We start from the raw sequence: 21,753 nt of genomic DNA on the forward strand, positions 1-21,753 counted from the left end.
CCCCCCACTGGTAGCCCCTAGTTTGTTCTCTATATTTGCAAGGCTGCTTCTTTTTTGCTACATTCACTAGTTTGTTGTGTTTTTAGATTCCACATAGAAGTGCGATCATACATTATTTGAGATCCGAATATATTCTCATTGCTGGAATAGGAGCTCAAGAAGCCTCAGCCAGCCAAAGAAATGATGATATATTTTAGCTAACATTAAGTGCTTTCTTTTGCTAGTTAACGGGCTTACTGCTTTATGCACATTTTCTCATTAAATCCTCACAGTAACTCTAAGAGAGGTAGGATTATTCCTTTCCAATGAGGAAAATTGAGGCTCTTCGAGAGGTCCAGTAACTTGTTCAAGGCCAGGCAGGTACTGCCAAGCAGTTGGAATGTTGACATCATTCATGATAGATGGTGGACTTCCTTCCGAGTAAAGGCCCTCCCGGAGGGGAACTGGCACAGTGTGCCTTGCTCAGTTTCACTATTTAATCATAATTGTTTAAAGATCTTTTTTAGACCTCTTACTCAACGGTTAATTGCTTGAGTTCAGTCTTACGTTTATCGCATCAGAAGAATAGGTACTTTCTTTGTAATAGCCCTTCATAAGATAGTTGACAGTCTAACACAATATCTTTTTTTAATAACATTTTTTGCTGCTTAATGAAGTGTGATTTATATTCATTGTAGAAATTTTGGAAAAATGAAAAAGTATAAAGAGAAATAATTTTCATTGCTTATGCTTTTTGTAGATTATCTCACTTAATCCTCATAACAATCTTGTGAGGTAAATACTTTCCCTATTTTATAGATGAGGAAAATGAGTCTTAAAAGAGTTAATCATCTCACCTAGAATCACTTGGCTGGTAAGTGTAGAGCTGGAATTTGAACTCTGGCATTCTGACACCAGATTCCATATATTACCTCCCCCTTCCCCCGCCATGCTGACATTTTTCTTTTCCAGATCTTTTTCAAAATAAGTGTGTGTGTGTGTGTAATTTTTTAAAATTATGTATTTGGACCCACACCATATATTCAATTTTATTTACTGCTTACTTCAATTAATTTCCTTGTATCATTAAAAATTCCTTAGATACCAGTTTTAATAACTACAGAATATTCTATTTTATGCGTATACTATAACTTGTTTAAAATTTGAGAAATTATGTGCAGTAATGGTGTAGAGCTTGGATTCTGGATTGAGAGTGTGTGTGTTCAAATTGGCTGTGTTACTATGCAAGTTGCCTAACGCTTTGTCCTCAGTTTACTAATCTGTATAATGGAGGGTGATAATATTTACATTATAGAGTTATCACGAGGATTAAATAGATTATACATGTTACGAAGATTAAGTGAATTAATACTTGTAACGCTTCTTAAACTCGAATGTCCAGCTGGGGAGCTTGTTAAAATGCAGATTCTGATTCAGTGGCTCTGGGGTGGGGCCTGTGGGTCTATATTTCTATTAAGCTCCTAAGTGATGTGCTACACTTTGAGGAGCAAGGAAGTAAACTTCTTAAAATGATGCCTGGACCTAGTAAGTGCTCAATAAGTGTTACCTGTTTGGGTTGTTTCAAGTCACTCAACCCTTAGAAGTAGTGTGATGACTAAACCTTTGCCCATGACTCTTTACATTGTTGATTTCCGTGAACTAGGTCCTAGAAATGGGATTACTGGCACTAAAATTACCCCATGTTATTCCTAAATCATCCATGATTTCCTTCTTTCCTTACTCTTTTTTAATCATGGACTTGTCACTTGAATTTAACAGAGGGATTACTAGTTTATAGAATTTTAGCACTTGAAGGAACCTAAGAGAGATGCCTACTAGCAGGGGTCTTCAACCCCTGGCACTGGGCCGCACAGCAGGAGGTAAGCAGTGAGTGAGTGAAGCTTCATCTGCTGCTCCCCATTGCTCACATTACCGCCTGAACCCCCTCCCGCTGCCCCCCACCAGCCTCCCTGCCACCGGTCCGTAGAAAAATTGTCTTCCATGAAACCGGCCCCTGGTGCCAAAAAGGCTGGAGACCACTGCCTACTAGTAAAATGAACCCAACCTACCAACCTCACCATCCACTGCCCTTTCCATCCGGAAATACATGTGGGGGCAGGGCTTTTGGTTATCACAACTACAGGGGAGGGTTACCAGCATCTAGGGTCAGCATTCAGGACAGGGAGCCTTAATGTCCTCAATGTGTGGGACCATCTTGTACAGCAAAGAATTGTCCTACCTAAAAGGCCAGTTACTTCCCCATGGGAATCACTGAAACCATTTTCTTTCGTTTTATGGATGTGAAACAGAGGCCTGGAGAGGTCAGGTCCAAAGCACATTCCTGCAGCTGCCTGGTGCTAGTGCTCTAGTTGGAACACAAGTATCCTGTCTCCCAGTCCGGTGCCCTTTACATGATACTATTTGGTCTGTCTGTTTTATTGGACTGTTAAAGTGACAGATGACTCAGTAGTGAAGCTTAGTGTAGTCATTGCCTTCTCTTTGAAAAGTTGTAAAAATATCACATGTAACAAAATGAAGTGCCCTTTGGCTCATGGTCATATTTTTACTTTTATTTTCAGTCATCAAAATGACTAAGATTTCTGTGGTTGATACACTATCTTTTAAGATAAGCTAAGAATAGATAAAATATATCTAACAGAAAATTATGCCCTCAGGATTTGGGATCCTGAGTTCTAATTCCTTTACTATCACTGACTTGCTGGGTGACCTCTTAACAAGTCACTATAGTTTTGTTTTACCATATTTTGATATTGTAAAAGTGGAATGAAAAGTCCTGTTTCAGGATACATACTGAGCTGATTAACCCTGAGGAAGGAAAAGGATTATTTTTGTTTTGTGTTTCATATTTCTGTAGTATTTTAAAGCTTTAAAAGAATGTGTTACACATTAAGTAATTTGTTTTTATTAAAACTTTGTTTTGTTTTTACATTTTAATACTTCTAAAATCAGTGTGTATCTTACAGTTGTCGGTAGGTCATAGTCTAACTGGCAGTGTTTTTTCTTTCTTAATGGTTGTTACAATGCCATCTGGTTTACTGCAGTACAGTTCTGACACTAACCACGCAGAGTTTGCCCAAACTTCCTTCACAGGTTAAAGGACATTACACCTGAGACTAACACAACGTTGTTAATCAGCTATACTCCAATATAAAATAAAAATTAAACAAACAAACAAACAATTTAAAGGGCCTGGTCTCCAACAAGACCGCCCTGACTTTACGCTCTGGTTGCATTTCAGGCCAACTGGATAAAAATTTAGGGGGCTCCCATGACCCCTTCAGGTTCAATAATTCACTAGAATGTCTCACAGAACACAAGAAAGCAATATTTAAGATTACAATTTTCGTATAAAGGATACAAATCAGGACCAGCCAAATGAAGACACACTTAGGGCGAGGTCTGGGAGCATCCGTGTTACCCTCCCAGCACATTAGTGTGTTCATCCATCGGGAAGCTTCGGTACAGAATTTTTATTGAGGTATTATAGGGTAGGCTTGACTGATTTAATCATTGATCAGGTAGGTGCTTGAACTCAAATCTCCAGCCCTCCCCTCCCCCAAGGTCGGGCTCACTCCAGGCCCCAGCCCTGTCTTCACGTGGTTGGTCTTTCTGGTGACCAGCCCCCATCCTGAGTCAGCTCATTTCTTAGCATAAACCTAGGGGTTATCCAAGGGGCTCATGAATAACTAAGACACTCCCATTACTCAGGAAACTGAGGATTTAGAATCTACCCCACAGGAACCAGGGACCACGAAGGCTAGAAAGACTCTCATACAACAATGATGCATAAAAGTAGTCTATCTTTCAAATGATGATGTATTAGACTAATGACGTACAGTAATTTTAAAACATAACTTTTTATGTTTCTTGATGTAAGTTAACATATGAAGTGCTTTGAGCTCTCTTCTGCATACATTTTAAATCTACATTTAGAAAATAGTATTGTTTCCCTAAAGGAGGCTAGGCTTTGTAAGGAAACCGACACAGGTTCAAACCCTGATGCCATATGTACTAATTGTGTGACTCTCTGAACCTCATTTTTCTTATTTCCTAGTTTTGTAAAATGTGAGATACTTCCCAGCATAGTGTCAGGTATGGGATAAACATTCATCGAAGTGTCCTTGTTGTTTGTATCGTGATCTGTATTGTCGGTCTTCAAATTTTGCAGATTTTACCTTTATAGATGGCCAGAGATTGAGTTTTAACCTGACTTTGATGTAGAGAATGCTGCTCTGCTTTGTTAGGGTCTTGGATACAATATGTTGGGGTTTAATAATGTATACTTTTGGGCTTCCCTGGTGGCGCAGTGGTTGAGAGTCCGCCTGCCGATGCAGGGGACATGGGTTCGTGCCCTGGTCCGGGAAGATCCCGCATGCCGCGGAGCGGCTGGGCCCGTGAGCCATGGCCGCTGAGCCTGCCCGTCCGGAGCCTGTGCTCCGCAATGGGAGAGGCCACAACAGTGAGAGGCCCGCATACCAAAAAAAAAAAGAAAAATAATGTATACTTTTGCCTCCCACTATTAACTAGAATTCTTGTGAAATGATACCTGGAATGAAATGTACTCTTCTCTTACCTCTAACTTAACTGTGGGTGCTGTTCAGATTGGCTAAGAGCTGCAAACACTGTTGATAGCATTACTGTATTGGTTGGCTGGTTTGGAGAAAAATAACCATATGCACATATATTCAGATTTACAAGGACTATTGTAGCTCCTTGAAGCATTAGAAGCAAACTAAAACTGTTAACAATAGTCATATTGTCTCTTCTTAAAGCGCAGTGGAAGTATTTCAAATGCTGAATGGAACCTTTCTTTGCTAACATACTCTCTCCTACACCTGTTTTGCAGTATATATATTTCCTTTGATTTGTGAGAGATTTAACACACAGCTAATTAGCAGCCTGTTAAACTTTTGGAACTTTGAAACACAAAATTGATCCGTAAGCATATTATAGCATTTCCCTCCCCCATACTCTACTCTCTTAAGCAGATGAGTTTAATGAGTAAATGGAATGAGTCCCTCGTTTTACTTGTTTTTGCAGTTCTTGAACTATTTCTTGTTTGCTCATTTATGCTAAATTAATAAGAGCAGATGTTGAGATTCTCTTGATTTTTTTTTTCCCCGTCCCACCAGGGAGAATACTTTCTTTAGGTGGAAATATATAAAGAGGTTTTCCAAAATCTACAGAGCCTTTTTAGACCAGGACATTTGATCAGGTAAAATATGTCAGAATTAGGATATTTCCATTTCTCCTGGCTTTCCAGAGAGAAATAGGAAAATTGAGTCAATGAGCTTTAGCCTGAAAGTATTGATAATGTTTCTTGGTCTTGAATATGTCATCATTATATGGAATTATATTTAAATACATTGATCTCTGTATCCAAAAATAATAGCAGTGTTCACGTAGAATTTGTATTATATTAGCAAGGTGTCTTAAATACCTGAAAGAGCCCTGAATTTTAAAAGATGCTGAAGATCATCTGGCCCAACTTGTTTCTTAGAGGAGACTCGTCTAAAGTGTCCGTGACAGAGGGCTCTCTAGCTCTCTGTGAACTATTTTGAGAGGTAGTCTGTTTCGTTATTGGGCTTCTCTAATCATTAAGGTTTTTCCTCATTTTTTAATCAACTCTACCTGTGCAACTTCTCCTTGGTCCTAGTCCTATTCTTTGGAGCAATCTAGATAGAGTAAGTCTAATCCTTCTTGACATTGGAAGGTAGAGAGGGCTCTTTATGCCCTTGGTCACCTTGTCTTCAAGTTAATCCTTCAGTCAGTCTTCCTATTACATGGCTAATTGACCCGTCCAGGATATAGTTTATTAGAAGTCTCTCTTAAAATGCAGCCTTCTTAGAAGAATTCTACCATTGTACTGGGAAGGTGCCTAATTGTCACAGCCCTTTGTGGATTTTTATTTTATTTGGCTAGAGATTAATTGTAACTGATATTTTTATTCTGAAAAGTTTATTTTTCATTTCTATTAAATTCAATATTTATTGGTCTTTGTAGGCTTTTAGTTCTTTGGTCATTCCCCATGTAGTAGTTCTGAGCTGATGGAAGCTGAAAGTCAGAACTGAACAGTCAGGAGGGGCCAGGAGGTGGTTTTACTTTATTTTTATTTATTTATTTTAGATTTAAAAAAAAATGTTTATTTATTTGGCTGTGTTGGGTCCTAGTTGCGGCATGAGGGATCTAGTTCCCTGACCAGGGATCGAACCCTGGCCCCCTGCATTGGGAGTGTGGAGTCTTAGCCACTGGACCACCAGGGAAGTCCCTATTTTTATTTTTTACTTTCTGTACTCATCAATATGATTTCCATTCCTAAATTACCATATTTTTACAGTTGTTTATATTCCACTTTGTAGTATTCCCATTTCATGTTTTTTTAAATTAAAGCATATTGCCAACCAGTATTTTCTAGTTCTTTAACCACAAAACACAGAGTTCTTTCATATCTTTTTGCCATGATGGAAGGTTTATCATGTTTCTTCTGATTAATACAAGACTTAAGTTTTCTAAACAGAATCCTTTTAGGATATGAATAATGTTCTTCAAGATCTTTTAAACATACAGGCTTTCCTATACTTGTTTTTTGGTTGTTGTTTCAGATAGGGGAGACATTTTATTTTTATTCTAATTAAACTTTTATTCCATTCCTAAGACTTTTTTTGAATAATGTCAGTACATTATTGAACACTACTACATGCCAAATAATTTGCTAAGCACTTTATATACTATGTGATATCTTCTTGTAAGCAAATAAATAAATACTTCTAATAACAGCTCTGTGAGTTAGGCACTACCCATTATACTGATGAGGAATTTAAGACAATGAGGTTAAATAACTTGTCTAGGGGCATACATGCAGTTGGTAAGTGGCAGAAGTGAGACTCAAACCCAGGCAGTCTGACTTTTGGAGCTCATGCTCTTAGCTGGTGTATTTATGACTCTTTGCTTTCTGATAAAAGAATTGTAAATGAGCTGCCTTAAGTCTGTGTGATTTTAAAATATGCAGTGTCACCAGAAGCCACAAGTGATTACTAACATTCTGGTTTTACCTAGCTTTCAGTCAGAACCATGTAATCTAATGATTTCTGGGGAATTACTGGGCAGTTCATTCCTAGTTTTTATGGAAAAATCATCTGTGAAGCCAGAGGAAATATATAGGATATAGTCAGCAACCCAAAGTCTCCATTTATAATTGTGTTGCAGCTTATGTGAAATCAGTTATGGCCAGATACAATCTTTTATATCTCATAATTTCAATTCGATGCCTTTAAGTTTGAAGCGGAGGTTCTCAAAGGGCCCTCTGGGGGTCTCTGAGACTTTTTGAAGAGGTGCATGAGGTCAAAACTCTTTCATAATAATGAGGTATTAATTTTCTTTTTCACTTTCAGTCTTGTAAGTATACAGTGGAGTTTTCTAGATGCTACATATCTGAGAATCTAGCTGTCTTCTATTAAACCAGCTGTTAAAGAGATTTATAAAATATACAATAATGCAAGTCTTCTCACTAAATTTGTTTTATTCTGAAAATATAGTTTTCAAAAAATATTTGTTAACATGTAATGTGTTTATTGTTGTTATTTTAAAATGAATAACTAAATATTTAGAAATTCTTAAGTTCAGTTTCTCATTCAGTAAATGTCAATAGATACACCCCGTGTAAACAAAAGCTCTTTGGGGGCCTCAAAAACTATAGAGGGATCCGGAGACCAAAAACTTTGAGCACCACTTGTTTAGATTAGTTGTATCATGTGATATTAGAGAAAATCTTGATATAGAAGTAAAAATCTAGCACGTATTAAAAGATTTTAAAAATCGAATGAAGTGTGTTTATTACTTAACAAATATTTTTCTTTTGAATTGTATAAGCAGGAGACTGGAACCTACTGAACGACCTCTTCAGATTGTTTATGATTACTTGTCCAGGCTGGGGTTTGATGACCCTGTGCGCATACAGGAGGAGGCGGCAAATCCTGACCTTGGCTGTATGCTTCGATTTTATGGTGGTAAGGATTTATCATGGCTGTGTGTATACATTAATGACTTTTAATTGATTATTTGTACCTCTGTCTGTCTTCAGCCTTTTAAAAAGATTTTATCCAAAGCCATTTTTAAGCCAATTTACTAATGTAGTTAGAAAACAACAGCAAAAACAGCCTTCCCTTTTTATTTTTGCTCTTTTTGTTCTGGTGTTTTCTGACTTACAGAATTGTTACGTACTTTTGCCAGCATCTTGATCAAATCATAGCTTTAGTATCAGTTATATTTTCAAGTTCTTTATAAAGTCCATGAACTTCTGGATAGTTCGAGAATGTTGAGAAGTAGGTGGTTATTATCATATATGACTTAACATTTGATGAACACATCAGACGTGTATATTGTTGAATTTAGTAAGCTTTAAATCTTGGATATTTTACATGCTCTTCTCTTTCGGTGCATTTTTTCCTTATTGACTATTTTTCATCTGATCATTTTAGTCATAAAGTTAGCCTTAAGGAAGTCAGAATATTTCTGAATATTACTCTCCAAATACACATCAATAACTAATAATACTACTGAGTACCATTTTTTGAGTGCTTACTGTGTGCTTTTATGCTTGTGAATTACCCAGTTTACTCAGTATAGCCACCTTATGCTCTAGGAACTGTTGTCTCATTTTACAGAGACAGAGAAGTTAACTTGTTCAAGGTCATACAGCTAGTAAATAACAGAGCTATTTAACACCTAACAGTTTTGAGTTAATATGACCCATTTATCAAACAGTTGAACTAGTAACTAAGTTATTAGTGTATGTAGGCATAACCATTTACTAAGATTTCCTGCTCTCATTCCTCAAATTATTGATTTAATCTGAACTCTTGTGACACATGTCACAAGCCAGTTTTATTAAATGCACTTCACAAAAGATTTTATTTATAATTTTTCACCACAACAATATTTTCTGACATGTCCCTTAAAAGTTGGTTTCATTTTATTTTATTTCCATTCATTTCTCTCCTTTGTTAGTTCATGGAGGGAGAATAGTTGCTAGGTTGATGTTAAATCTGAGGAAAATCTTTTAAGACTAATTTGAGGAACACAACCGATCTATTACTGTAAAGCTTGGTTAAAAAATAACAATAAATCTTGGATAGTAACATGCTCTTTATATGTGGTTGCACATAAGTTCTTCACTCCATGTTTTCATTCTGGGATGAAAGCTGAGCCTTGAGATGCTGGCGAGCTCCTTTATAACCAGTGAGATTGCATTTGAAGTCAGTTATAACACAACAGTTGGCATGATTGCATTAATTTATTAATAACACCTGATAAATTGTAGCATGCCTAGGATCTTAATATTCCCTTCAGAGGATATTTCCAGTAAAGTCAAAAAGAGTACCAGTTTGGGGGGCTTCCCTGGTGGCACAGTGGTTAAGAATCCACCTGCCAGTGCAGGGGACACGGTCTGGGAAGATCCCACATGCCGTGGAGCAGCTAAGTCCGTGCGCTGCAACTACTGAGGCTGCGCTCTAGAGCCCGTGAGCCACAACTGCTGCAGCCCACATGCCTAGAGCCTGTGCTCCGCAACAAGAGAAGCCACCGCAATGCGAAGCCCGCGCACCGCAAGGAAGAGTAGCCCCCGCTCGCGCAACTAGAGAAAGCCCATGTGCAGCAGCAAAGACCCAACATAGCCAAAGAAATAAATTAAAAAAAAAAAAAAAAAAGAGTACCAGTTCGTAGTACTTACTATATTTGCGGGGGTGGGGGAGTCATTAACAGAGAACATTTCCAAAAGTGAGCTCTTTTAATTCAGAGAAGCTAGTATGATTTGAGTGAGAAAATTACATTTGAGAAAGAGGTTTTTAAAGCTAGTTACTTTTGAAAATAGGCAATATATGTATATGGCACCAGAAATAAAAGGTTAAAAAAAGTATGTATGTGTGTGTAGGTAGATAGATAGATAAGGGTATTTTCTGTTGGCTGTGTAACAAATTGCCTCAAAATTTAGTGACTTAGGACTTCCCTGGTGGCGCAGTGGTTAAGAATCCACCTGCCAATGCAGGGGACACGGGTTTGATCCCTGGTCTGGGAAGATCCCACATGTTGCGGAGCGGCTAAGCCCGTGCACCACAACTACTGAGAGTGTGCTCTAGAGTCCGCGAGCCACAACTACTGAGCCCACATGCTGCAACTACTGAAGCCCATGCGTCTAGAGCCCATGCTTTGCAACAAGAGAAGCTACCTCGGTGAGAAGCCCATGCACTGCAACGAAGAGTAGGCCCTGCTTGCTGCAACTAGAGAAAGCCCACGCACAGCAGTGGAGACCCAATTCAGCCAAAAAATAAATAAAATTTTTAAAAAAAATTTAGTGACTTAAAATGATATTAAATATTTATTTTTAAATTTATTTTTATTTTTTGGCCACGCCATGTGCAGCATGTGGGCTCTTAGTTCTCTGACCAGGGATCAAACCCACGCCCCCTGCAGTGGTAGCACGGAGTCTTAACCTCTGGACTGCCAAGGAAGTCCCGATATTATATCATACAGTTTCTATGGGTCAGAAATCTAGGAGGAATTAGCTGGATGGTTTTGGGTTGAGTCTCAGTGAGATAGTACTCATTATATTGGCTGAAGCTGCAGTCATCTGAAGGCTTGAGTGGGGCTGGAAGATTCACTTCTAACATGGCTCACTCATGTGGCTGTTGGTAGAAGGCCCCAGTTTCTCACCAGTTTTTGGCAGGAGATCTCAGTTGCTCGCTATGTGAACCCTTCTCTAGGGCTGCTTAAGCGTCTTCACGATGTAGCAGCTAGCTGCCCCCAGTGATGGGAAACACACACATTCACATGAGTGCATGCATGCATGTGCACGCAAACACATAACACACACACATACATACACACAACACACAGGCTTAAGTGTTTTTTATGACCTAGCCTTATAAGTCACCATTGTTTTCACCGCTTTCTATTAGAATTGAGTCACCAAATACAGCCCACACTATATAGAGAAGGGAAATAGCCCTCACCTTTTTTTTTTTTAGGCCTCTCCTTTTGAAGAGAGGAGTTGTAAAGAATTTGAAGTATTCTTTTTGAAGCAAATAGCTTAGCAATCAGCTTTCAATATTTCTTGCATAGAGTCTTTGGTGCGTTAGCTTAGCATATACTGTTAATGAGGCCAGGGTCAGAGGGCCTAAGTTCAAACCAGTGTTTTGCTTTGTTTGCTGGATATGAAACGTCTCCAGTACTCCAGGGGCCATTGTGCAAATGCTAGTTATCAGTCTTTCTTGGGGGGTGCTGGGGGAAACTGAGTGGAGTGACTCAGTACAGATTCATGATATAAAAGCCTTGAAAAAAAAAAAAGCCTTGAAATAACATATGTAACTAAAGATGAGTGGGTAGCATGATCAATCACAGAGATTAAGAGAGCCCATTAATCAACTCCTTATTATGTAAGAGGAAGTGGCATCTAGAAGGTGTGATTTGCTAGTGATGTTGTAGTTCTGGGGTTGAATAGCTCAGGTAGCATAGCACCCAGCCTGAGCATTTCTTTCTGTTTGGTATTCTCTGTACACGTTGTTTGAGACAGTTTCATCCAAGGAGCATAAACACAAACAAAAGAAACCAGATACAAAAGAATTGCATATATAGTATGTTTCCATTCATTTAAAGTTCGAAAACAGGCAAAACTCAGCCGTATTGTTTAGAGATGTGTGACAGTACCACTCTCTGTCCATCCAAAGCTGCTCTTTCCTTCCTCTGTTATAAGACTTAGAGGTGGGCCCATGACTGCCCAGCTACATCTCATTTCTCAGTCTTTTGTGCAGTTTGGTGTGTACCTGTGACAAAACTTTCTAAAGTGGTATGGAGTGGAATTGTTGTGTGCCACTTTCATACCTGGTTCCTAAAGCCTCCCATGCATACTTCTTGCTCTTTTACTCTTCTATAGGGTAGGCAGGCAGTCATCAAGAGCAATATTGAAGTCATGTGTTGAAAATGGCAGAGCCACCATCAGCTGGAGTTTCTCAACAGAGTTGACCCCTGGGAACCCAGACTGCCCACCCTAGCAGAGAATTACATTTATCTTGTGTTTGGACCAGTATATTCTTTCTGTTACAGTAGTTAAAAATTGCTATAACTAATACATGAGTAGCAAAAACATAAAGAAAACAAGGAAATTACTATTATAAAAGTGAAGAGAATGGCTGACCTCTGGGGTAGAGGGAGGAAGTGATTCCTACAAGTAGAATTTTTGAGTTAATACAAGTATATACCAATAGTGGTTATCTATTAAGCAGTGATATATAATGTGATAATTATGATGTAATAATCAACTTGGTATATACCCATTGAGAATTTTCTAACTTTTATTCCTATCTAATGTGTATTTGCAGAAATATATTTTGTTTACATAAATGCTGTCATTTGGTGTTAGTCTTCATGCTTTTTTTCTCCCAACAGTGTTTGGAGGTCTTTTCTTAACTATCTTCTATATGCATTTCTTTATGTTGCGTACTATTGGATGTCATGTATGTATTATAGTTTATATAACAATTTCCCTAGTGATGGACTATTACAAATAGCACTGTAGTAAAATTGCATCTTTGTGCACCTGTGTTTCTTTTTTTTAATGATGTAATCAGAATTTTTATTTTATTTATTTTTAAAAATGTATTTATTTTTGACTGCATAGGGTCTTCATTGCTGTGCACGGGCTTTCTCTAGTTGCGGTGAGCAGGGGCTACTCTTTGTTGCAGTGTGCAGGCTTCTCATTGCAGTGCCTTCTCTTGTTGCGGAGCACGGGCTCTAGGTGCACGGGCTTCAGTAGTTGTGGCCCACGGGCTCAGTCATTGTGGCTTGCAGGCTCTAGAGCACAGCTTCAGTAGTTGTGGTGCACGGGCTTTGTTGCTCCATGGCATGTGGGATCTTCCCAGACCAGGGCTCGAACCCATGTCCCCTGCATTGGCAGGCGGATTCTTAACTACTGCGCCACCAGGGAAGTCCCTGCATCTATGTTTCTTCAGGGTAAATCTCTAAACATGAAGTTATTGGGTCATAGGATATTTATTCTCATTTAAAATACTAATAGTTACTACTGCAAAACGAATGTATATCCCATCAGTATATCAGAGTACCTCTTTGCTCACAATATCACCTTTTAATATTATTAGCATTTAAAACTTTTACTAATCTAATGGATTAAATGTTGGTCTCGTTGTTTTGATTTTGTTTTCCTGATTACTAGTATGGTTGAACATTGTGTCATATTTACATTGATCTTTAAGTTTTCTTCTCCTTTGAATTAACCCTTGATATTTCTGTTGTTTATCCTTTTTCATATTGATCAGAAGGACTTTTTTGTGTGTGTGTGTGTGGTACGTGGGCCTCTCACTGTTGTGGCCTCTCCCGTTGCGGAGCACAGGCTCCAGACGCGCAGGCTCAGCGGCCATGGCTCACGGGCCTAGCCGCTCCACGGCATGTGGGATCTTCCCGGACCGGGGCACGAACCTGCGTCCCCTGCATCGGCAGGTGGACTCTCAACCACTGCGCTACCAGGGAAGCCCCAGAAGGACTTTTGTATATATTCTGAATATATATCCTCTGTATACTGTATTTGTGACACATTTTTTTTCCAACCTGTAACTTGTTTTGTAGTTTTGCGTATTGTTTTTTATTGTGCAGAAGTTTTATTTAATCAGATTTAGTCAGTCTTTTCCTTTAATACCTTTACGTTCCTTCCCTATCCTAGGAAATAAACATACTCTATATTTTCTTCTAGTACTTTTATATTTTTAGAATGTGATATGAGGTAGGGATCTAACTTTACTTTTTTCTCTGTTGATAGCCAGTTGTCCCAACAATACTTATGAAATAGCTCATCCTTTTCCTGCTGATTTGAAGCATTACCTTTATTATTATTAAGTTCCTATACAGGTGGGGGTCTGTTTTTGGACACTGTCCTATTACATTGATGTCTTTGTCTTATGCTAATACCAATGCTATTTTTAATATACCTATATGATAGATTCTGATAGTCGATAAGGAAGTTCTCATTCACTTTTCTTCTCTGAAAAATCAGGGATATCTCTAGAATCAAAGAAATCTTTCTGAAGATGTAGTATTCGGGTTGGTTCTTTAAAAATCGACAGAATTTCAGTAATCAGAAAGGAAAAGGAGGACAGAGGTGGGGTATTAGGAATTTCAGTGCATGTTCTGTGAATCACACACACAGATAATTTGAGTTCAGATTGTTTTGGGCCTTGAGTGCAATATCAGGAATTTAGCCTTCATTTGGCAGATGGTAGCAGAAGTGATGGGATCCAAGTGAGCCTGAGAAAGATGAATCTGGCACCAGAGTGAATAATAATTCAGGCGTGAATTAGTAGGGATCTGAACTAGGGAATGGGAAGGAATCATTCGTATAGAGACTTTTTGAAGGAATAGTCAGTAAGTGTTGATGGTTGATTGAAAAAAGGAGTTGAGGAAGAGAACCTAAGAGGCAAAGCTGGCTCTGAGGTTTTGAGGCTGGGTGGCTTCCGGAGACTGACAGGACTTGAGCTGTGAGAGCTGTGAGAAGGATCTGGTTTGCAGGGATGGTGATGACTTGGTTTCAGGCATGTTTAATTGTAAGTGGTGGTAGACATCCAGTTGGAGATGTCTGGCAGGTAGTTGGAAGTGTGAAACTAGGAGCTTTGGAAATACAAGTCTGGGAGTCAGGTACATGGGAGTGTTAAATCCGTGGAAGTTGTTAAGATTATCTTGAAAATAATACTTAAATATAGGAAAAGAAGGAGGCTTAAGGCAGAACTTTCATTATAACAACTAGCATTTGTTTTATACCCTTACTATGTGCTGAGCATGTACTAAGGTGCTGAGCACTCTATGTACCTTTTCTCATTTAATCCTTACAACCATGTAGGTAGATATTATTACTCTGGAGAGGTCTTAACGGGTTCTAAATCTCTTTTTTTTTTTAATTAATTAATTTATTTATTTTTGGCTGAGTTGGGTCTTTGTTGCTGCCCGCAGGCTTTCTCTAGTTGTGGCAAGCAGGGACTACTCTTTGTTGCAGTGCACTGGCTTCTCACCGCGGTGGCTTCTCTTGTTGCGGAGCACGGGCTCTAGGTGCGCGGGCTTCTTTAGTTGTGGCTCGTGGGCTCTGGAGTGCAGGCTCGGTAGTTGTGCCGCACCAGCTTAGTTGCTCCGCGGCATGTGGGATCTTCCCGGACCAGGGCTCGAACCCATGTCCCCTGCATTGGCAGGCGTATTCTTAACCACTGTGCCACCAGGGAAACCCTAAATCTCATCTTCTTAACCTCTAAGGTACTGTACCATATAGTTGATGGAGAAACAGTTTAGAAGAATAAGAGGGATCCATAAAATGTGAGAACTGAGAAAGACTAGGGATCATCTAATCCAACTCCTTGGTCTTAAACTTGGGAAACTAAGGCCTAAAAATATGGAACTTGTTCAGGGTCACGAAACCAGATTGTGGGATCGCTTAGCCACCACTGCTTCACAAGATTTTCTACTGAAATACTTCAAATCAGAGTGTGTTCTTGTGTTGGGTGGGGGGGTGGTGGTGGCTATTGCGAGTTTGAAATTTGTTTTGAGGTTTCCTGTTTTACTCTTTAAATGTAAGTAAATGTTTCATTTTTACCCCAAAATATATCAGCCAGTATTTATTTATTTGTCTGTCTAACTTTTTATTTTGAACTAGCTTTAGATTTTCAGAGCAGTTGGAATGATAGAGCTCCTGCACACACTTTATACAGTCATTTGAGCCGTTGTTTCCGTATAAATAGTGCTTCATCTTTCTCTGGCTTCTTTAAAAAGTTTTCCTTTGTCTTTAATTTTCAGCAGTTTGATTATGAAGTGTCTGGGCTTGAATTTCGTTGAGTTTAGCCTGCTTGGGGTTCACCAGTGCTCCAGGTATTCTGTCCAGGTTTTATTGGTGAATTCAGTGGGAGACACAGGGTAGAGTGGGCTTTCTCTGTTTAACTCAGAACCAGAACCTTAATGGCATCTTTTGATTAAAAGAAGTATTTCATTTTGATATAGTCCAATTTAACAGTCTTTCCCTTTATTCTTTTCTAGAAGCCATATTGCTTTGCCTTTCAGATTATATTCACAATCTGTGTGACTTCATTTTTTATTGTCTGTTTTGAGTTATCATCATGAGCTCATGGGCTTATTTATATTTGTTTCAATTCATTTGCAGCCATTTTTCTTTGTGATGCTCAATTTGTCCCATCTCAGCTAGGGGGAGCTCTTTCAGGTTGCGTTCTATGTCCTTCCAACATGACCCAACTACTGTCTTTGATAGCATTCTAGATTTTCCATTAAGTTCTTGATCTTTTCATCATCTGACTCACACCAGGAAGGACTGGTTCATTTTAATGAAAAATGGTATTTAGAGACTATCCTATGGGCAATAGACGTATTCATTGCTACAGGGTTGTCCTTGATGCTTTGTTTTCGAAGCTCTTTTTTTTTAATTATAAAAGCAATCCATTTTCTTTATAGAACATTTCAAAGTATAAATGTATAGGGAAATTAAAATTATCCCTGATTTTCCACTTAGAACCTTGGCTTTCGAGATTATAAGTCTGTTTTTTAATTAGAACTCTTAGACATTCCAAACATTTATTAGAACTTCCTCATTCTGTTTTTTACCACTTTCAGAAGATCAGAGACTTGAGGCATTCTGAATATCTAGCAAATGCTCCATAAATAATAATAAACAGCATGTTATTTCATGTATAAATAACTTATCCTCCCCAAATTGAATGTTCCTTTCTGAGAGTGGTGATGGATAGATTTAGATGGATAGATTAAATATAAAGAAATAAGGCCAAGGAAAGAGAGACTCAAAGAATTGTACATCCATTGATTTAACATCTGTTTCATGTAAACTTCAAAAGAGACTATTAGACAATTTGGAAACATGAGAAGCTGTAATGAAGTCCCATTTTTATTTGATGTAGCTAACTTTGTAATATATCATGCTGTTAACCAGGATGGGGAATATAAATGCAATAGCAAGTTTCGGAAAAATGATGAGATTAAAAAAAACCCAGCTTCACCGAGATATAATTCACATACCATAAAATTCACTCTTTAAAAGTGTACAATTCAGTGCTTTTTAGTATATTCAGAGAGTTGTGCAACCATCACCACTATCCAATTTTAGAACGTGTTTATCACTGTAAAATGAGACCCCCATATCTGTTAGCAGCCATTCCTTACTTCCCACTCCCACAACACCTGGCAACCATGAACCTACTTTCTGTCTATATAGATTTGCCTATTCTGAACAATTGATACAAATGGAATCATACATACTTGGCTTTCTGTGGCTGGCTTCTTGTACTCAGCATAGTGTTTTTAGATTTTTTTTTTTTTTTTGAGTTACGTGGGCCTCTCACTGCTGTGGCCTCTCCCATTGCGGAGCACTGGCTCCGGACGCGCAGGCTCAGCGGCCATGGCTCACGGGCCCAGCCACTCCGCGGCATGTGGGATCTTCCCGGACCGGGGCACGAACCCGTGTCCCCTGCACCGGCAGGCGGACTCTCAACCACTGCGCCACCAGGGAAGCCCTCAGCATAGTGTTTTAAGGTTCATCCATTTTGTAGCATGTATCAGTACTTAATTTCTTTTCATGGCTGAATAATATTCCATTGTATGCATATACCACATTCTGTTTATCCACTCATCAGTTGATGGACATTTGTGTCGTTTCCTCTTTTTGGCTATTATGAATAATGCTACTGTGAACATTCATGTACAAGTTTTTGTGTGGACATATGTTTTTAGTTCCCTTGGATGTAGATGTAGGAGTAGAATTGCTAGATTATATGGTGACACTATGTTTAAGCTTTAAGGAACTGTCAGACTGATTTCCAAAGTGATCGCACCATTTCATAATCCCCCCAACCATGAAGGGTTCTAATTTCTTTACATTCCCACCAACACTTGTTATTGTTTGTCTTTTTTGATTATAGTCATCCTAGTGGGTGTGAACTGGTATCTCGTAGTTTTCGTTTACATTTATCTAATAACTAATGAGGTTGAGCATCTTTTCCTGTGCTTGTCGGTCTTTTGTATATCTTCTTTGGGGAAGTACCTGTTCAAATCCTTTGCCCAATTTTTAATGGGATTATTTGTCTTTTTATTGCTGAATTGTAATAGTTCTTTATTTTGGATACAAGTCTCTTATTAGGTATATGATTTGCAAATATTCTCTCCTGTTTTGTGAGTCTTCTTTTCACTTTCTTGATGGTGTCTGTTGAAGCACACAGCCTTTTATTTTCAAAGTCCAGTTTATCTGTATTTTCTTTTTCGTCACTTGTGCTTTTTATGTCAATATCTAAGAAACCATTGCCTATTCTAAATTTACAAGATTTATTCCTATCTTTTCTTTTAAAGTTTTATAGTTTTCATTCTTACATTTAGGTCTATAATCCATTTTGAATTAATTTTTGTATATGGTGTGAGGTTAGGGATTCAGCTTCTTTCCTTAGCATGTGGATATCCAGAATTCCCAGCACCATTTGTTGACAAGACTATTCCTTCCCCTTGAATTATCTTGGCACCCTTGTCAAAAATGAGTTGTCCAAAGTAGGGGTTTTTTGGTGAACTCTCTATTCTATTGCTTTATGTCTATCCTTATATCAGAACTGCACTTTATATGCCAGCTCCTTACTTTGTAGTACGTCTTGAAATTGGGAAATAGAGTCCTCCAATTTTGTTTTTCTTTTTCAAGATTGTTTTGAGTTGAAAAGCCTGTTTTCAACTGTTCAAGCTGTTCTGAGTCCATTGCATTCTATGGGAATTTTTGGATCAGTTTGTCAGTTTCTGTCATGAAGTTATCTAGAATTTTGATAGGGATTGCATTAAATCTGTAAATCAATTTGGGGGGTTTTGCCATCTTAACAATATTAAGTCTTTCAACCCAGGGACACTGGCTGTCTTTCCATTCATTTATGTCTTTTATAATTTCTTACAACTATGTTTTATATTTTCAGTATACAAGTTTTGTAGTATTTTCATTTTATTCTTTTTGATGCTATTATAAATGCAATTGATTTCTTAATTTCACTTTTGAATTGTTTATTTCTAGTGCATAGAAATACAACTGGTGCTTTAAAAATCTTGTATCCTGCAACCTTTCTGAACTCATTTGTTAGTTATAATAGTGTTTTTTTGGTGTGGCTTACCTAGGAAGGTAATTTTCTATATACAAGATCATATTATTTTCAAATAGAGATAGTTTTACTTTCTTTTCAGACTCACACCAGGTTTTGATACTGGTTTTGTATCTGTAAAATTTTATGTTTTTGAAGTATAGTTGATTTACAGTGTTTCAGGTTTACAGCAAAGTGATTCAGTTTTATGTGTGTGTGTGTGTGTATTCTTTTTGAGATACTTATTTTGGTGGTGGTGGGGGGTGCCGTGCCACGTGGCTTGTGGGATCTCAGTTCCTTGACCAGGGAGTGAACCCTGTGGCCATGGCAGTGAAAGAGCCAAATCTTAACCACTAGCCCACCAGGGAACTCCCCTCAGGTACTTTTCCACTACAGATTCTTATAAGATATTGAATATAGTTCCCTTTTCTATACAGTAGGTCCTTGTTGTTTATCTATTTTATATGCAGTGGTCTGTATCTGTTAACCCCAAATTCCAAATTTATCCCCCCCTGCCCTTTTCCCCTTTGGCAACCGTAAGTTTGTCTTCTGTGTCTATGAGTCTATGAATCTGTAAATTTGAGGTGAATGGGGACATCTGTTGGACATGTCTAGCAGGCAATTGGATATATGAGATCAGAACTAAGGGAAGATTGGGGCGGGAGATAGAAATTTGAAAGCCCTTATCAACATATGAATAGTGTAGTTTTTGGGAAGTGGAAGCCAGATTGAAGTAAATTGAGTAAATAAAAGGTGAGGTAACAGAGATAGCTAATATAGAAGCACAAATGAGAAGAAAAGAGCCTCAAAAGGTTAAACTTATAGTTTCTTAAAATATCGTTTGTGGGCCATCTGCATTTAAATTACTTGGGATACTTGTTAAAAATACATTTTCCTATGTTCCATCCCAGACCCTCTGAATTAGACTCTCTGTGGGTAGGTCTTGGTGTTCTGCATTTTAAACTAATTCTTAGATAATTCTTGGGCACATAGGAATTAGAGAATCCCTCAACTAAAGGAATTCTGTTGAGAATGAGAAGGAATGGGGGAAAACTTGAGTGCTTTTGTAGCTTTGATAGAAACAATAGGGAGGGTGGAGTTGAAGAGTGAGAAGAATGAAGAACCAAACTCCCCAAGGAAGGTGGAATTTAGAAAAGAGATGAAAGGATTGGCCTAGAATAGAAGGAGAAATGACTCTTCCATACATCTGGTGTTAACATACAAAGTTTTAAAAGCTTTGAAGTAAGCTAGCCCATTTCTTCGTTTTTTTTATATGGGAAAAACATAGTTAATAGGGCAAAGCAATGCTCAGGGTTCCATAATCAATTATGTAATAATACTGAGTACAACCCAGTTTTCTCAGTTCCCCGTTTATTGGTGTTTGCACAGCCTCGTACTGTTGCTGATCCTGTTCATTTCTTTGTAGAGTTACTGTCTGTTTCTAGTAGTGCTTTAACCAAGAACATCTCTTCTGTCATAATGCTCTGTTTTGTTCACTATACCTCAGTCATATAAAGATTTCTAAAGGGTGGCAAAAAATAGAGAAGCTCTTGCATGCATGTATTGCTTCTGCCACCATGATTGGGATAGTTGACTGAAATATCAGCCGAAAGCTTTTCTTCACAAAGAGCAGCAGTACCCTAAACCGTCCCCGTTCCCTAACCCTAAACCTAACCCCAACCCTAACCCTTAGGGGGTTCTGTGTACAGAACTAGTTGTTCATTTCTTCATTCTAGAATAGACTAAGCACAATAGTGGCTGTCACTTATTCCATACTTGTTTTGTATCTAAAACTATGCTTAGTATTTTACATTCATTATCTTAATTTTTTATAAGAACCATGTGAAGGTAGATAGTATTAAGATCCAAACTCTATAAATGAGGAAAGTCAAGGTCAGTGAGATTATCTAGTTCAATGAAACAAAGTGAGTGGCAGAACCAAGATTCAAACTCAGGTTTGAGTGTCTGACTCCCAAGTCCATGATCTTAACCACTCTGTCATTCTGTCTGTCTTTGTGTACATGGGAGATATGACTGTTGGAAGAAGGATTAACAATGGCATCCAAAATAACATGTTGTTCCCTAGACCACAATTTGTAGTGCTCCCATTATATAACTTAGGGATGGACAACATTTTAAGACTGAGAGCTTATTTTGTAATACTTATATTGCTTGGTTACTTAAATCTATACTAGGGTTGCTGAATGTTAACGTGTAATACTTTCTTTTTCCCTTTCATTATTTTTATGCTACTTTAATGGTGGCTTTTGAAGTACTCTTTTCTTTTCAGAAAAACCATGCCAGATGGATCATCTGGATCGAATCCTTCTGTCTGGCATCTATAATGTACGAAAGGGAAAGACCCAGCTGCATAAGTGGGCTGAACGCCTGGTTGTTCTCTGTGGCACCTGCCTCATCGTTTCCTCAGTGAAGGATTGTCAGACTGGAAAGATGCACATTTTGCCTCTGGTTGGGGGAAAGGTAAGACTCACAAAGATGAATTATTCTTCCTCTAATCATCTTAATTAAAAAAATATCACATATGCTTTTCAGAGCTTTTTCCACATCTTTTCAAATAAACCAATATGAG

At 38.2% G+C, this 21,753-nt stretch overlaps 1 protein-coding gene across 1 annotated transcript in view; it reads left to right on the forward strand.

Moving 5' to 3' along the window:
• Positions 1 to 21,753, forward strand: part of PHLPP2 (PH domain and leucine rich repeat protein phosphatase 2) — a 64,452-nt gene that overhangs the window by 1,836 nt on the left and 40,863 nt on the right. The window contains exons 2-3 of the mRNA XM_024735666.1: positions 7,873 to 8,006; positions 21,454 to 21,644. Of these exons, the coding sequence (XP_024591434.1) occupies positions 7,873 to 8,006; positions 21,454 to 21,644 (325 nt within the window). The remainder of the gene's footprint in view (positions 1 to 7,872; positions 8,007 to 21,453; positions 21,645 to 21,753) is intronic.

Source organism: Neophocaena asiaeorientalis, unplaced genomic scaffold, assembly GCF_003031525.2.
Source record: "Neophocaena asiaeorientalis asiaeorientalis breed wild unplaced genomic scaffold, Neophocaena_asiaeorientalis_V1.1 scaffold40, whole genome shotgun sequence".
In the NCBI taxonomy this organism is placed as follows: Eukaryota; Metazoa; Chordata; class Mammalia; order Artiodactyla; family Phocoenidae; genus Neophocaena; species Neophocaena asiaeorientalis.